The sequence below is a fragment of the Etheostoma cragini genome, chromosome 1 (assembly GCF_013103735.1).
Source record: "Etheostoma cragini isolate CJK2018 chromosome 1, CSU_Ecrag_1.0, whole genome shotgun sequence".
Taxonomy (NCBI): Eukaryota; Metazoa; Chordata; class Actinopteri; order Perciformes; family Percidae; genus Etheostoma; species Etheostoma cragini.
This window is the reverse complement of record NC_048407.1, coordinates 2,985,198-3,003,804: the sequence shown is the minus strand read 5'-3', so window position 1 is coordinate 3,003,804 and position 18,607 is coordinate 2,985,198. Positions and strand designations below refer to the sequence as shown.

The following is an 18,607-nucleotide window of genomic DNA, read 5'->3' as shown; positions in this document are numbered from 1 at the left end:
TGATGACTGAAAGACATCTTCTGCCTCCATTTATCTGTTTACTACACTGTGTTGAATTCATGTTAATGTGTACTTAAAGACATTTCAATTAGTGGAAATGAAAAAAAGTCTAATCAACCAAAACTTTCGCGACCCCCATGCAGTACCTCCGCGGACCCCCTAGGGGTCGCGGACCCCCTGTTGAAGACCCATGATGTAGAGTAAAAGATATTTCCCATAGCAGCTTTAACGTTTTTTTTTGAAGAACTTCCTCATCATTATCCAGGATTTCCTGCAGGGAATTGTTTAGCAGAGGTATAGTATGCCACCCAGATCTTGAATCATCTTCTCTTGTGATCATTTTAGTTAGTAGATGACGGCCTAAACAATACCCACACTCAATTGGAGATAGGGCTGGGCAATATATCGATATTATGTCATCATACGAGACTAGTTATCGTCTTAGATTTTGGATATTGTAGTATTGTGATGTGACATAAGTGTTGTCTGTTACTGGTTTTAAAGGCTGTATTGCAGTAAAGTGATGTACTTTTCTGAACTTACCAGACTGTTGTAGCTGTTCTATTATATTCCCACTTACTTACCCATTTATCTAAAATCTAAGGGTGAAAATATTTTCTTAAAGCACTAATTGTCAACAATAGAATATCGCCACAATGTCACCATCGAGGTATGTGGTCAAGAACATTGTGATATCTGATTTTCTGCATATTGCCCAGCCCTAATTGGAGATATGACACTAAAATGTTGCCAGAAAACCCTGACATATTTAGATTTTTCAGAAAAAAGCAGTTCAACAGTACTTACTAACAGTAGTTATTTTAATTGAGCAAAGGAAGTAATGCTTGAGGGCTTCCAAATTTGAAGGCACTAATGGGTTCAGACATCCATTGTGCTCTCAGCAATTATGGAATAAAATTCAGGCACAAACACTCGTAGTGGTTGACAGGAATTTCAAGCACTGTTATTGTTCTTTAACAGCACCCTACTCGGTTAATGAGCAAAGTGAGCTTTATCAGTCTCTAACTGTGTGTGTGTGGGTGTGTGTGTGTGGGTGTGTGTTCCTAGGGCTCTCCAATTTGATCCACGACAACTTGACAGAATCCAAGAGGACCATTAATCTCCTACAGCGAATGAATATCTACCAAGAGGTCTTCCTCAGTGTTCTCTACAGATTGCTGCCCATACAGGTACCCCATCACTCAGCTGTCAGCTATTTACAATTGGCTTGTAAAACACAAAAGATTAAAGTAATGGCTACAACTATTAAGAAATGATTGACTGTGTCTGGGACTTTTCTTGGCATTTGTGCCCCATGAAAATGAAGCATTCTCGAAGAAAAAAGGAAAAGAATACCACACTTCGGTTTCATCATTATTAACCACCTCCCTGGTACTGTTGTGAATAATAACCATATTAGCAGACTGTCAGGCATTTGAGATGTGGTGGCATTTTAGATTTTGGTCTTTATAGCAGACATAGCTCGGCACACTTGCACACACTGGAAGGGATATATTTCTGTATTGGCATATCAATTAACCGAGAAACAGTTACTTAGCTTCCTCAGAGGTCTCACTGTGACAAGAAAGTGAAATATCAGACCAAACTTTGAAAATGCCACAGTCACAGTTCCTGAATGTCCGAGTCAGTCGCTGTCACTGCAGTCAACCTCTCTATGTATGTTGATTTACAGCGCCTAATGACTAATGGTTTCTTTGTGTGTGTGTGTGTGTGTGTGTATGTGTGTGTGTTTGTTCCAGTTGTATCTGGAGCCAGTGTATTTCTACATTTACACGGTGTTCTCGCTCCAAGCGGTGTATGTGATCGCTCTGTACCTCACAGCATGGCTCCTGTCGGGTTCCTGGCTGGCCGGTATGCTTGCTGGGGTCTGGTACATCCTCAACAGGTGGGTAAAAGCAGTGTGTTCAAGTTTACGTGTCAGCATAAGATGGGGGATTACCATTTAAATTAAGGCCTTATTGGAACTGAAGGAATTCTTATTCTTTATCCAGCTAATTAATTGCCTTTTTGAGGGGCTTAACATACTCAAAAAACTCACAAAAACTGGCAGTTGCATCAATTCAGGTGAACATTTAATAATGGTTTCGGGAATTGGCGCACAAAAATGGCTCGCTGACGCCCCTTACACTATTTAAAAAATTGAGCCCCTGCAGTTTGTTTAACTTTGACTCACAAAACGTGGTACACATATGTAGCATGGCAGGACGGATATTAAACTCCATTGGAGCCATACCCTAAACCCAACAGCAAGTTAGCCATTTTGAATTGAAAGTTCAAAATTAGTGCGATTTTGGCCATTTCCGCGTTGTTATTTAACAAACTCCTCCTAGAGATTTCATCCGATCGACTTTACATTTGGTCTGTGTCATCTTAAGAACATAGGGTTGAAAAGCTATTAAAAGAAAAAAATGTCATTATAGGGCATGGCCGTGGCAGGGTGGCCGATTTGTGCGTTTCACCATTGAAACAGGAAGTGGGTGTAACTTGAATGTACATTATCCAATTGGCTTTAAACTTTTCACAATTCATCAGAGTCCAACCCTGACAACATCTACACTTCGATATTGGATCAAAGTCATAACGCCCCCTAGTGGCAAGAGGAAGTAGGCCTAAAAGACAAGGTGCTATACTTTAACAAACTCTTCCTAAAGATTTGGTCATAGCGCGTCATTCATGGCAACTGGAAATCAGCCTTCTGTTACAAACATCATCCAATTTACATGGAACATGGAGGTAGAGTCTTATGTAAGTCATCATTGAACTCAGCAGAGAGTTTATTTGTCATTGGTCCTGGTTTTGGCTCGCACCCTGTGCTTATACCACGCCCCCTTTACACATAATGAACTTTATGACGTAGAGTCTTATGTGAAGTATCTTTGAACTAATTTCCAACTGTAGTCCTATTTACCCAGCATGCATGTCTTTATGGTGGGATGAAACTGGAGCACCCAGAGGAAACCCACGCCAACACAGGGAGAACACGCAAACTCCACACAGAACGGATTCAAACCCAGAACCTTCTTGTTGTGAGGCCGTATTGCTAACATAGATACATGCACACCAATTATTAAAAGCTGCAATGGTCAAAAAGAACGCGGCAGAGTTTGAAGCATTTTAGTATTTTACTTGGCATTCACTAGAACCTTGTATATTGCAATATAGTACACTACTTCTAGGAGCTGAATGGGAAACTGAGAGAGGCCAAAAAAATTAAGGGAGAAGATTGAGGTCAAAATGGGACAAAACTGTACAAAGGAGGTGTGGGATGGAATACAGGCTGCAGAAAGCCTGCTGCAATATGGGGGGACCCTGAATTTATTCTGAGCTGAACCCATTCTTCTTTTTGTTTTTAAGATAATTTTTGTGGCATTTTTAATTGCCAGGACAGCTGAAGACAAGAAAGGGGAGAGAGAGAGAGGGGGGGGTGCCATGCGACAAAGGGATCCCCGGCTGCTGCGTTGAGGAGTAGACCTCTATATATGGGTGCCCACTCCACCAACTGAGATATCTGGGCACCCACTGAATTTCTTCTGAGCTGAACCCATTTTTCAATAGGTTTGACACCAACAAATGATGTTACAGCAAGCCAGTGTGAAACAGGAAGAGGAGGAGAGTACTTCTCTGAATTGACTATAGATTCTGAAAGTGTTCCAGAAAAGGCCCCCCCACACCTCTTTTGAATTTGTTGTTGCAGCCAGTAACCAAATCCCAAATTTTTTCAAGGTTTAAACAGGGAATAATGATTGTCAGACATGTTAAATTGGACGATGTTTAGCCCTGCTACGGAGCTAAAACGCTTGTGTGGAAAGAGATTATTTTTGTGAAAACGCAGCTTAAAAATGAAAACGTATTAGCGTGGATGTAGCCTCGATCCCCACCAGTCATTCTCTCCACTTTATGGAAACTACTGAGGCCCTCAGCGGAGCAAGTTCCTTAGTTGTGCCTTGGGACATTTTATATTACATCAATTAAAAAAAAAAAATGATGTCCACCCTCTCTCTACTCCTCTTTTGCTCCCTCTCTACCTTCTTTCAGGGTGGATACCACTCGCGTGGAGTTCACCATCTCCCTCAGAGAGAACTGGTCTCTGCCCTTCTTAGCGCTTCAGGTTGCCGCTATCACATGTTATCTCCGGCCTCAGCTCACCGCTTTACAGCAGGTACACACACAAACACACAAACACACACACACACACACACTCTAAATCCCAGCTTTTGATCAAATCAATTAGCCTCGACAGTCTTTTACACGTTGTCTGCTCGATAATCTTCTGTTGTAGCACAGCAGGAATTGTACATGCCATTAGAAACCAAGTATCTAACGTGTGTGTGTGTGTGTGTGTGTGTGTGTTTCAATCCACAGAAGGTGATTGTGTGGTTGATGTACGTGACGACTTTCTGTTTCTGTCTGACATGGCAATTCAACCAGTTCATCCTGCTCGTTCAGGCTCTCATCATATACGCCCTGGACTGTGTCGACTTCTTAACAACTACACAGGTATATCTCAGAGACGGAACAGATACTTTAAGACTCCAAAAGGGCGCCCAAAACAAGTAATCTAACTATAAGTTGGAGAAACTGTGTGCCAGCGTGTTTGCTCGCGTCTGTCTTTGAAACATCTCATGTACGTTCATCCAATCTACTTTACACTTGGTTTCCTGGGTACCCAATGAACTTGGGGGTTTGGAATTTTGAGCCGTTTGGACAGTGTATTCAGGGGGCAGGCTGCTAGTGGATCAAGCAGAGATACCTACGATTTGAGACAAAAATGAAATTGCGCTGAAACCATGCAAGAACTCATAGTACACCTTTAAAAACACTTACATCTCTGTTGGCAAAATACTCCTGCAAATCAAATCTTCCGCCAAGCCACTAAGCCTGTTTGGTAACGAACACTAACATTAACTAACATTAAATCCGATAACGATAATAATGGCGAGACAGCATTGCTGGCAATAAACGCACTAACAAACAGAAAGTAAATTGTATTTTTTCCACTATGGCTCAATAAACAGTATAAGTTAAATAAAAAAAATTATCAATATTTATCTGTGACAAAAAAATTTGATGAACAAAAACTCTTTTTATTTTCTTATGAGCGCACCGCCATGAGTCCGCAACACATTTTCTGTCTCTAAAGTAGAAGTGCATTGTAAGTCAGTGGTAGGCTGTACAGTGTGGTTTGCATAATAAGTGCTTTGCAGTCCTTCTGTAAGTACCTTTGGGATACAATTTGGTTCTAGAGAAGCTACAGGCAGTTTCTAGTTTCTTAACGTTTATATATTCTTAAAAGTATATAAGTATATGTATAAGGTGGAGGCTGGGGGTGACCAAATGCCACTTTGCTCGTTTGAAAGCCATGATATCTCTCTCTCTCATGGGTGGGCCAAATTCTCTGGGCGGGCAGAGCAGAGCAAAGGGGAGGTAAACTTGCCCCTTATGACCTCATAAGGAGCAAAATTGCAGGTCAGCCCATCTGAGCTTTCATTTTCTTAAAGGCAGAGCAGGATACCCAAGGCTCGGTTTACACCTGTCACCATTTCTAGCCACTGGGGGACCATAGGCAGGCTGGGGGAACTCATATTGATGTTTAAAAAAACCTCATAAACGTTGGGTCTGCCTACACTTTAAAAAGAATACTTCAGAGCTAATATCAGGCCCACAGGCAGACGTGTCAATCCTCAAAACACTGCATATTCCTCGAAGGGTTGACATCAGCTTGTATTACCTACTCTGATTGTTTCACAGCACTATGGGTGTGTTTCTCTAGGTGACCACTTTGTACCTTGTTCAAGTGAGCAGTCTGCTGAGTGTGTGGCTCCTCCAGTTCTGTAACTCCATGATACTGGGATCACTGGTTCTGAGCTTCATCGTAGCCGCACTTTTCATCAAACACTGCCAGGTTAGTGTGTGTGTCTGTGTCTGTGTGTATAGGATATGGAGTAAAACATTTTAGAGTTTGAAATCAGAATAGGCAGAATTTGGGAACGTAGAGAATCAATATAACACTATTAGTGTATCAAAGTCTCACAGAGGAATATCCAGACAGTTGTGGTAGCTTTTTTGAAAAAGCACAGATGGAAGATTAACTTGCATGATGTGAAGAAGCCCGTGCTTCAGTCCGCTTCCTTTTTTCTGTTGCAGAAGATAATTCTAATAAGTATGCTGTAGACACATTTTCCTGTCAGGTCTAAATTTAATTTAGTTAAATTAGATCCTATCACAGAAACAATTACAGAAACATTGAATGTGAAAGGATGAACGTGGAATGGAGAGTACGATGGAGGAAGGTTGAGAATCACAAACGGGAGAGAAAGATTTCATATCTGGCTTTAAATATTTGTCTACAGTAACACATGCTCTTATTGTGAAGTGTCTCATTAAACAGGCATGTTTGACCCATTCCCCTATGTGTCAGAGGTGTGGACTAAAGGTGACCAACTAGGATTCCAGTTAGTCTCAAATTATGAATCCGATGACTCGACATGCAACTCCACTTTTACATCAGCAAACTGAAAACTCACATAAAAAATTCCTTAACAGCAAATTCTATCAGCTGTAGCTAATAGCTATGTAATTCATATTAATGTCCAAAATGAAAGTCGCTGCTGTCTGTTGGACTCAAAAAAACATTGTTTGTCAGACAACCGAAGCAGCACTCTGTCAAATGACAGTGGACGTGGTTGTTTTTTATATTTCAACAAGACCAACATTAATATTAATAGTAACAATTAGGAAAAACCTCATCAATGTGAAATTATGTCATTTTTGGGGGGGAAATAAAACACCCAAAATTTCAAAAAGTAGTAACAGATCCTTCGTTTAACTTGTAAGAAGCGTTATATGGAACCATCCATGTAATATTTGGACAACTTGACGAAAGTTTTATTGTTTGTGATGCAGTTGGCACATAAAATTAAATGAAAAACAGAGTTGTAAAAATAAATTAAAGTAACTTTAAAAATTTCAAGTTATTTAAAAATTAAATCGTGAACAGGGGTTAATTGGGATTGCGATTTTATAACGATTTATCGTGCTTACCAACAATAACAAAGAGAATTGTAAAGCACTTTTCCATCTTACGCACAAATTGCTTGTTGTAGATCTTGGGGCTCTAGGGCGATGCAAGCTCCGAGCCCCCGTCAGGAAAGAGGGACACCTGAGTGTGACTCCCACAGTGTCATCGGACTTCACTTATGACATGGCGACCACCCCCGCTGCTGTTATGCCGTGCATCAGAAGCTTTGGCTTTAAAAACTTCATACAACAAGGCTGAATGCTAAATCTGTGGTATCAAGATAAAGGATTCTGCCTCAACCACATCTCATTTTATCCGGCACGCTGATAACTTTGCCAACTTGGCCTCTAGTTTAAAGGCTTGAGACTTGACGTGGACTCTAGCTCAGAGAATCATGAGCATCTCTGAATGTACCTAATACAAGGCGTGTCAAAATTAAGATGCAGGTATATAGGGCTGGGCATTACGGAGAAAATATTTTTGACCAAATACCTCAGTATTGATACCACAATAAAATTGTAGTGTTGACTATTGGTGTTTTCACAAAATATTTACACAATGAGATTTTGATTAATAATCATCAATAACGTGGATATAATGACTAAGTGGGTTAAGGAAAATAATAGAACGGTCTGTTAAGTTCAGAAAATGACATAACTTAACCTTAATGCAGCCTTTATAACCAGGAAAAGACAACACTTATGCCATATTAAGATGTTACAAAATCCAAAATCTAAGATGATATCCAAGTCTGTGTCTGTGTGTCTGTGTATCTGTGTGTGTGTGTGTGTGTGTGTGTGTGTGTGTGTGTGTGTGTGTGTGCGCGCACCTATATGCAGGTGTGTATATATATATACTGTGGATGTATGTATGTATATATTCTAATCTGCATTTAAGATATGAAATATGTGTTGACTAATCTGGTGTTGGTGCCTGCTGATGCAGTCTGGTCTGAAGACAGGAAGCCTGCTGGTTCGTCTGGGCAAACTGCTTCTCCACAGCGCCCTGGTTCTCCTTCTCACCGTCACCATCAACTACCTGGCCAAGGTGCTCCTCCTCTTCTTTTCTTCTTTTCATCTATCTTTCCCCTCCCCTCCGCTCCTCCTTTTCCCTTTCCCTTTCCTGCAGAAGCAGGGAATGGTGTCACACCCGAGTTGAATGTGTTCCAATTCCAAGTCGGATTTGCATTGTTTTCCTTAGCTATTGCCAGGTTAGCCATTTTTAGCAATACCAGGTTATAACAACGCATTATGCTGTTTTTTGTGAATAGAAACAGCGTGACAACATGTCGACAGATGGGTGTACGACTGGTTTAGTGAGGCAATAATAAGACAGAAGTGCCTATAACTATAAATTACTACATCTTTCACTGCTGATGATGCATGGAGCAGCCATGTTGGATTTTTAGCTCGGGTTACTTGATGGTTGTCTGAGTTCTTTGCTCAGAAATCCGAGGTCAGGGAGACGTGTTTCCGAGATTGACCTCGGAAAATCCGTCTTTGGAGTACAAGTGAAACGCACTATTACTCACCACTTCCCACCACCCAACCTCCGCCCCACCACCCCCGTTACACTCTCCAACCTACTTCTACTGCTCCACTCCTCTGCATATATCTAAAACTCATACTGGAGGTATGATGTGAGCACACCGTTTGATCTCTATGTGGTTTATTTAGATATTTATACACCTGGGCATGCTGATCTGAGCCTTGACAAGATGACCTTATCGCTGTGTTTTTGTTTGTGTGTGTGTATGCGTGTGTGTTTACAGAAAGCACTCCAGCTCAGATCAGACGAACACATCTTTAAATTCATCAAGTCCAAGTTTGCCATGGGCCCGACAAGGTATGAACACACACTGGTAGCAGCGTACACACAGAACATACACTAGCATTGATCCACCTGCGGCGCACTTTACTCTCATAAATCCACTTTTTGCCACAGGAACATGCTCACAGACCCTATTATCCACTATGCACCAGTATGCTAGCACCTGGGGTGCGCACGTGTGTGTGAATAATAGATGTCGGGGTAACGCCATCAGGCCTCCTATTGATCAGATACTGTGTGTGTGTTTGTGTGTGGGTGTGTGGAGAATAGCTGCTCCAGGTCGGCAGATAAAACAGCTCACAACCCAACGCCACACAACTGGCCTCTCGATTATTCAGGAGGCTGGCAAACACATAGCTTACTCTCCAGTCTATATGCCTCTCCATCTGTTCTTGTTTCTCTCAATGGTTGACATTTCTTTTTCTTTTTTTTATGCCAAAGTTTTTGTGGAACCTCAATTCTGAGTTCAGTTACTTTACCAGAGGCAGTATTGCCAATCATGTAATGCGGAAAATGTACTGCGTGCTTTAAAACAACATCAACACAAGTTTATACTGTAGAGTGATGCCACATTGAGATAATAGATCCAGTTTATTTTGAAAACATACTGTATGATGTACTGAAGTACACATTTGTGTATCGCTTTTTCTGGCAACATGGCAGGAAAAGACCTTTACGTAAGGAGACGCTTTGTGCTTTTTGATTGAAACATGTAAGTAATATATATGTACAATGTCCATTTGTACAGCTCTCTTCAGTTCCTGGACGTTTTTAATTGCTGTTTCCAGTTTTAATCTAGCAGTTGGAAGAACAAGGCCCTATTATATCTTCATTTCATGTTTCAATGATTGGACAAGCTTGGCTTTTTCAGCACTTCAAAGCTGGTCTAGAAATGATCTGGAGCTGTTATTAGAGTGACAAACCTGCAGTTAGCTGGAATCATGACCAAGACTTCAAGACCTCATATATTACCATATATAACCTCTTTTTCAGGACTCCCTTGAAAAAGAGGTTAGTAATCTCAATGGGATTTTCCTGGTTAAATAAAGGTTAAATAATAATAATAAAAAAAAATGAACCGGTAGTCAAAAGTAACTCAATGCATTGCCTATTGCATTGCAAAACCTGCAGAACAGGGACGTGGAAGTAGTTCTTTTGGAGAATATGGTGAACTAGTGTGTAATGTAGCAGTGTTTTGCCATTGAGAATGAGCTGGCTAACCATAGTACGCTAGCTCATTCTAATGACGTAAAAAGCAGTTCAGATTTTGAACCGCTTACCCGGAGCCTGAAGGCAGAGGACATTCAGAAACAGTATCTCACGCAAAACAGCATGGATGTTTTTCCCAAGTTTTTATGCGTGTGGAAACACCAGAGACACAAAACAACACCCCAAATCCTAGAAAAGGTGATTTTTCATAATATGGGTATAGGTCCCTGCACAGAGTTAGTTACCATATCTGGTTCCAAGCCTTTCTTAAATACCTACTTCACATAGGTGCAAAGTGCCATGTTGCGCAGCATATAGACCTTTTTTATGGCATGCATTTTGACTTTTCATAGTAGGAAAAGCACAGCTGAAATTGATAACTTTAGCGATGGCTCAATTCCATCAAGTTTTCCAGTAAGCTATTTTAGTGAGTCATCATGCACAATACCAGTGCCTCTCCAAAGTGGTTTTGTGACTGTGCTTTTTCTACCATGGCATTGTCAACATACCTGCCATGAAAAAGGTCTATTAGTGCTGATCTTAGTTCTGACTCTCTGCTCATGTTGCCTTTATTTCAAAATAAAAAGGCGGGCCCTATAGGACCAAATTAATTGCTTTATTTAAATGATCACTTTAGTCTCAAAAGCGACATGTTAGCCTGGAATACTTAGTATCAGATGTATTGCCAAGCAAATTTACCACTTGCTTGGTGTATAACAATAACACCGTAATTTCCCATGTTTCTTGGGATCAATACACATCTATCTATCTATCTATCTATCTATCTAAACAATTATTTAAACAACCTATTAAAAAGGAATTCATAAATTAGTAAAGTACCGCTACAGTCAAATATCCATACAGAGTAAATATACTGCACAGTATATTAGAAAAACAGTGATTTAAAAAGACACTACAGTTTGTGAAAAAAAATAGATCAGCAATGTGTAAAAGTATAGTATATAAGTATATATAGTACATACAGTATGTGCAGTTGCCAGGGATAATAGTCCCTAGCTAGGCCACATTTAGAGGACAGCATGCTGGGTAGTTAGTATGAGTACAACTTTCAGAAACATAAGCATCATTAACGGAATATACTGATTGATAGAGGAGTGGTCACCTCAGCAATGAATGTAAACAAATAAACATATAAGATTGGACAATTTCAATTCTTAACAATTAGGTCGGCTCCCTCCTGCCTGTGTCATCTCTGTTTCTTCTGTGTCCATCTTTCCCTTTCTCTTGCTCTCTTCGTCCCTTTAATCACCTCCCTCCTCTCTCTTCAATCACCTATCCTCCACTCCTGCAGGGATTTCGATGCCAATCTGTATCTGTGTGAGGAGGCCTTTGGCCTGCTGCCCCTGGACACCCTGGAGCGCCTGGCCGGCACCCTGCTCCTGTACCCCTACATCCTCACACTGCTCCTGCTCAGTGGCGTGTTTGCGTCTGCTGCACTGCACAACCTGAGGTAGGTGATGGCTGGAGGGGACATGCGAGGTGGGGAGGGGGAGAAGGCGTCCTTTTGAAATTCCCTGCTGTCACATAAAGAGGTGTATGGCAGCTCTGTGTTGGAGGAGGTACTATACGTGGTGATATGCCTATAATGTTTAAATGACAACAAACAGTTGAAAGTACAATTTCCATGTTTTGTGTCCCTCTTCTTTCCACTCTGTTGATGTCAATTATCAAGTGGCAGTAATGTGATCTCCCCCATCTGTCCTTCTGTTTTTCTCTGTGAGCAGCATTCACTGAAAGCTAATGACTAGGAGAGTCTGAATTCTGTGGGTGTGCGCATTGACACTCCCAACAGAAAGAAATCTATAGATTCGGTCACTCTGTGACCCTATCTGATATACGTGTGTCCAGTATTTAGTGAAATTCCACACCCGTACTCTGCCTGCCCAGCACCAAACAACAGATCCAGACACAGTTAGAGACTTGCTGTTGAACACAGTGGAGCGTTCAGCATCTAAAGAGACAGAGATTTCCCTCAGGAGCCGGTGAAGCTAAACCTAGTTAAAAAGAGGGGGAACAGAATTCACCAGGTGGACACAATACGAATGCTAATGTTGCTCTGTGTCTGCTGGACGTGTAAATAAGCAACTATTTGCTAACACGTTCCTCATACCAACTTAAACGGTGGTAATAAGTCAACGTTGTGTTCACAGTAGGTTAACATATTCTACAGTTAAAACAATGACGTTAATACTTACTTACTTAACCATTCTGTTAAGCAATACACATTATGCATTAGCAACAGTGTAGAAGAAAGCACAGATAATAAAAAACGTCACTTTCAAGGATTAACTAACTCAATTAAAAATATTTTTCTTGATAAATATCAAGAAACTGAAACCAACAGTTTCAAGCTCAGAAATCACTCTTTTTTTCTTTCAAAGATTATTTTTGGGGGGGGCTCTTTATTTGTGCGTGACAATAGAAAGGTGGTAGAGAGATGGGGGATGACACGCAGCAAAGGGCCGCAGGTTGGATTCAAACCCGGGCCGCTGCATAGACCTCAGCTTACATGGGGCGCACGTTCTTAATGGGTGAACTAGCTTGCACCAGCTGCTATTTGGTTTTAAGTTAATCAACTTGGTGCTGGATTTGCCAGTTTGTGGGCTTCCTTATTCTGGCAAGTTGGTCAAAAGAGATGAAATGCAAATGAATGGACAGTCTCAGCCCTTGCAGAAAGTAAAAGGAGTTTGAGTTTAGAAGCGGGCCCAGCGGTAGTCAAAGTGCCTATGTCTCCGCACATCACTGCAGGTTTAGTAATGCCGTTATTGCTTCATGCTCGGGGAAACAGATTATTCTACCAGCCGCCTTTCAAAGCTTCTTTTGCCTGTGGTGCAAGGTGAGGGGCCGCATTCAACTAATCACATTAGCATATCAACTCGCCCACTGCTGTTGGACGGCTGGAATACTAACCTCACAGAACAAAGGGCTATTTGCCAATTCAGGAATTCATTTAATTCAGTTTACCCCTTCTCACGTACATAGGGGGGTAAGGGAGAGCCAGATTGGATTTGTATTCAAATGGGAGCCAGTGTCCATCTCATTCGGTGCGGGATGTCAAACCGGGGGAGTGACATCATTGCCCTCGGGCCTTTCTCTGTTTGTCCGCGTACTGACTCCTGCAGACACAAACACTTGTGTGTCTGCATCACTGCGTGTCCGCTTGTGTGCAAAAACAGCTAATGAAATCTGAATAATATCCATTCCACCCACCTACCCTTCTGCCTCTGTTGTTAAGCGTCTTGCCTGGAATGTTTTATGTATCACTTTTGCCTTTTGTCCTGCTGCCTTTTTTTTGTTTATTTCTCAGCCGACCTAAAGGAGGATCAGCCGAGGAGAGGAAAGGAACCGCAGAAGGGCGAGTGGTGGCTCTTCGTCCAGATGTGGCCTACAATCTGTTACATACTCTGTTCTATGGCCTCCTGGCTTTCAGCACCATGAGGTGAGCTCATGCACATTAGTGGTGTGAATCACGAGTTTGATTACGAAATTACATTGTTTCTTTGGACAACGATACGATATTTGCTGATATGTTAAAGTCTTCCACGATACGATTTCGATTCAGTTCAGGGTCCTGCGACAGGGTTGTGCCGATGGACGCCACGCCCCCACCCTGTCAGACACAGGCTAATCCTAGTGGCCGGGAAATTGACACCTGCTTCGGTCTTAAACTAGCAAAGACATGCTGTGCTTTACTGCCTCTTAAGTGGAAGCTACTTTTCCGCCTTTACGTGCAACCTATTTGTAGTGATAGTCTCTCTCTCTCCCTGTCAGTATAGTAGCTCGCCCTACCTGGACTAGTAACGTATCAGCATGCGGTAGGGTCATGCTTACACATAGGTCTCGCAAGAGAGGAAAGGCGTTAACATGGAACGCTATCGCACTTTCCTTTATCCCCTCATTGAACTTTGTGGATACTACCGTGCATCAAAAAGTAAATCTGATGACAATGTTATGTAGGATTTATGAATGTACGTTGGCAACAAGAGGTTCACGGGCCAATTTTATGTGTGAGCTAATATTGCATATCTGTTCATGTGCGCTGCAGGAGTTATGGTTCTGTTTATTGAATGTGTTATTCAGCGTTCTTCTAAAACTGAGAGTGTAGTTTACCTCTGTTGTTAAAGGCAAACGTTCCACTGTCCTGTCATTGTGCAGATCACGGAGATCGGATTGAGTCTAGACTTTATGCCAGGTTAAGTTAAGTTTAGTTAAGTGAAAGTAGGTCAAGTTGTAATTTACTGCCCCTACCAGTGGCAGCATCTAATACTCTCTATTTAGATAGATAAATAAATGGATGTTTATTGATCCCAGGAAAAATGGGAAATTACGGTGTTACAGCAGCAAAATCAGTCACAAAGCACATCATTTTAAATGTGTGTCTGATCATTTCTGTAATATCAATATGAGACTAGGCATGGGCCTAGATAAGATTCTGATGCTACTTTAGCAAAATATCAAGTTTCACGGTATTATAGTATTGCAATGACAGCTATGAATGTGTTATTCTGGTAGGGGTGGGGGGAAAAATCGATACAGCATAGTATCGCGATATTTTCAGAATTTAATCTAAAATAAAGGGGCGTTTTACATATGATATGTATTGATATTTAATGCATTGCATTGATAATATTGGATTGTGGATCATTGAATCAAGGTATGGCTACACCCTAATGCACATGTAGTTGTATCATTGGTCATGTACACTAAGATATCTCGACTCACACACCTTCTTAAAGTAGTCACATTGGTTTAGTTCCCAGGCAGGAACTCTTCAAATGCACTCTTCCTCTTGGCGGTTTGATTCTTTATTGTCCATGCACATGAACAGACGGAAGCCTGGTAAAGTGCCTCTCACACGCTTTTTGCTATGTGTCTGAGTGGTCCACTTCAGGCTTGATCAGACCCCCACACCAAGCACCGTCCCACAGTGGCAGATAGTGACACCGCTCACACAGCAGGGAAAGAAAGAATTAAACACAGTCGGACACCTGTTGAACCCACCCGCACGTGATGTCTGCAAAGGGGCCGTTGATTCAGCAGTCTGATTGCCACTAGCAGGTTTTGTCAGCTGTAGCCAGCTAGTGTGAAAGCTAGTGTAAGGTTGTGTAAACGTGTGACTCTCGTTAAAATAAAAATCTTGTGAAAGGGGTATTAAATATGCACCTTATGGCTGCACATGGCACACCATGCTAAAAGACTAAAGGCTAGTTTCCCAGACAAAAAAGTCAGCATCCTCACCAGTAGAAGAAATGGAAATGAAGAAACATCATAGTTCCTGTGTTGCAGTGCTCAAAATACCTCTCTCTCTCTCTCTCTCTCTCTCTCTCTCTATCTCTTCAATTCAGTTCAAATTTCTTTTATTGGCATGAATGTCAGAAATAACAATATTGCCAAAGCATCAAGGATAATAATGTGAGAAGAAATAACTACATTCAAATCACTGAGTAAACTAAAATATATACATTTAGAAATAAAAACAGGAGTGCAACAACAGTATGTCAATATACAGTAAAATTGGCAGTGTCAAACATTAGAAAGAAAACGAGGACAAAATCAAAAATGAAATCATGAAAAAACCATGAAGTAGAGGACTAGATGAGAACGCAGAGTAAACTGTGGGGGGTTGAACTATTTATTACGTGATGTCGTGCTGGTTGTCTCTCAGGCTGTGACATGCACTCACATATGTCGCTACTACTACAGTGCTCACACTATTTTTTCCAAGTAGATGTTGCATTTTTGTCTGGTTAGAGAGTGTATCAAAATCTGGGAGTGTGCATTTCATTTTTGTAAGGAACTGAGTTCTGATGTCAGTGTACGTGCTACATTGAAGCAGGAAGTGGTGCTCGGTCTCCACCTGTCTCTGTGGACATAGCTGCCTGGTTCTATCTCTCTTGTTGGCATCATGGCCTATTTCTCTTGCCTAACTGCATCATCCATTGGCAGGTTCCCCTCTGTGGAACAGCAATCACCGCCGAGGCTCCAGTTACAGATGCCAGACCCCGGCTACGGGGCCAGAGCCCTGACACCAACGCTGGCAGCTGGGCTTTACCGTTGAATCATTCTTGCGACCGAATTCTACATCCTGCCACTTCTTCTCAATTCCCAGAATGTTTCAGCTCTCTGAGCTGCTTTGGCATGCTAGCTCTTGACACATTTGCTCTTATTGGTCACACCAGCACTATGACAACCAAACAATATTGTCTGACTGGCCTGTGGACCTCTGCAACAGCAGCCTCAATTTCCCACAGACACTGTACTGTGTCCTCCATTAACTCCTGCAAAGCCATTTTCTCAAGTGTTTGGCAGGGTTTAGATGTTAACCTACAATATGACTTATGAACAATCAATATCAGTTTACATTTATTTCGTTAAATTTAAAAACAAAACAAAGTAATTAAAAAAGTTTGTTTGTGGTCAGGTTGGCTCAGTGGTAGAGCAGGCGCACATGTACTGGGAGGTTAATGGCTCGACGCGGAGGTCCAGGCATAGCGCCCTCCCCCCTTCTCACCTAACTGTCCTGTCAAAAATTAAAGGCGGAAAATCCCCAAAACATATTCTTAAAAAGAGAAAAAAGGGTTTGTTTTGCATGGTAAAAGGATCAAAAAGAATCAATAAATCCAATTTTCTTCTTAACTGCTAGTTACCTTGTAAGCTCTTTTTTTCCTGCAAGGTACATGGCTTATACAACTGGCTGCTGAATAGCGCTCATAACAGCCAGCTATGTGGCACAGCAAATGCCACTATATAGATGAGCACTCGCTGGTTAATCGACCGTCCTACACACAGTATGCCAGGCAGACACACAGCTGACAACCTGGTAACTAAGCGATTTGATGCGGTGGAGACAGGCCCCGATATAACATTCTGTGACAGCTGCGGTCTTGTTGCTACTGGTGGCGTTGAAGCGGAGCGTTTTGCCTGCCCAACTCGCCGCACTCCTGTAATTGAACTGCACTTCTCAATTCTGGCGTCCTGATAAAAAGGATCGCGCCCGGTGGGAAATAGGGGGAACTTTCCACCAGAGCGGGCAGCAAAGCACTGCCTTTCAACCGAATGTTAAGTGACCCCTAAAATATGGGAACTGATTAATATCAGTAGTCACAATGGGTATTTCATAAGTCATGCATGGTTCAGGGGCCTCGACAGAAGTTTTGGAGATGCTGTTGTAGTCAGTGAAAATCTGCCGATTACCAACAGATGTAGCCTGTCATTGTCATGGATATTGGACAAATTTCAGCAAAGTACCAATTTCAGCAAAGTTGTGGCTGATTGAGGAAAGAAACAGGAGGAATACAAGCCACACACGTTGCTTGTAGATGGCTGGTTTTACAGGTGCATGGTGGTGTTTATATTGTTTTATGTATTCTGTTATTTTGTTATCCCATGTGTCTTCAAGATATCACTTTTCTTTTGCTTCTTGATTTATTTATTGAGCATCTCACATTAATACTTTTCTATGAAGAGGTATAATAGCAGAACTTCTGTGCTGCTTAAGCAACCAATATATGATAGGATATATGCAAGTTGACAACCAGTAATACATATTACCTCAATGCTGGTCATTGGTTTAGAAACCTTCTGGCATACAGTTTTTTTTCTTCCCATGTCACATCCATAATCTTAAGAACAATAGCCCTCCCACATGTGACGGCCAACGGTACTTGTTGCTCGCATTTAAAGTGTAGCCATTTGCTGGGTAACTCTGGGTAAATGTTACACATTACGTTCTTGAGATACTCTGAGGGTATGTGCTTGGCAGGTGTTGGAATAAGGTGTGATGGACGGCACATTTCATATAAATAGTTGCAAATAATTGCAATGCAATGCGTTCCTGTTACAGTCGAGGGTTAATTTTCTGATTGAATTCACACAAAAGGAACAACCTGAAAGGTTTTTATACACCAGCAGCCAGGTAGTGCAGAAAACGGACACATTTAATTTCAGTGCTTTCTCTAAAATGCTAATGAAGAGCGAAAGGCCAGATATGCAGAGAGCCTTTCGTTTCTGTCAGACTGCTCCTTTGCATTAAAAAAGTACTGAGATTAATTTCTGTGTGGCTGTACTTCTTTATGCCTCAACTCTCCCGCCCTCTCTCGCTCTCTCTCTCTTTCCCTCTTGACTCCATCTCTGTGCCTGTCAACAATTTTTCAGCTCATTTCATTCTCTCAATCTTCCCTCTGCTGTTCACTCTGTTTTTCTCATTTGTTCAGAACTGCAATTCATTTGCTGAATCAGAACTTAGACAATAATGCCGTGTGTTAGACATTAACATGAAGTTTAACCACATTTTCACAGCATGGTATGGCTCCAGTCAACTAGACCCGCTTTATTTTTTTGGTTTTTGATTCCGTGCGGTGGAATTGAGGCACGTGTTGTCCACTAAAGTAGAGACAAATGAGTCGTCTTGTCCGAATTTAATATTCTTTACTGGCTTGATGTAACATTCTAAAGTACAAACATCAAAATAAGAGCAACATTTCTACTTACTGTATAATCCTTCCGTCC

General features: G+C 41.5%; 1 protein-coding gene across 2 annotated transcripts in view; it reads left to right on the top strand.

The window, feature by feature from the left end:
- The window catches only part of dpy19l3 (dpy-19 like C-mannosyltransferase 3), a 51,378-nt gene that overhangs the window by 16,269 nt on the left and 16,502 nt on the right, over positions 1–18,607 (top strand). For both annotated transcript variants that reach the window (XM_034874871.1, XM_034874879.1), the window contains 9 exons: positions 1,069–1,190; positions 1,761–1,906; positions 4,057–4,180; positions 4,384–4,518; positions 5,792–5,923; positions 7,985–8,086; positions 8,811–8,884; positions 11,391–11,549; positions 13,407–13,538. In XM_034874871.1, the coding sequence (XP_034730762.1) occupies positions 1,069–1,190; positions 1,761–1,906; positions 4,057–4,180; positions 4,384–4,518; positions 5,792–5,923; positions 7,985–8,086; positions 8,811–8,884; positions 11,391–11,549; positions 13,407–13,538 (1,126 nt within the window). The remainder of the gene's footprint in view (positions 1–1,068; positions 1,191–1,760; positions 1,907–4,056; positions 4,181–4,383; positions 4,519–5,791; positions 5,924–7,984; positions 8,087–8,810; positions 8,885–11,390; positions 11,550–13,406; positions 13,539–18,607) is intronic.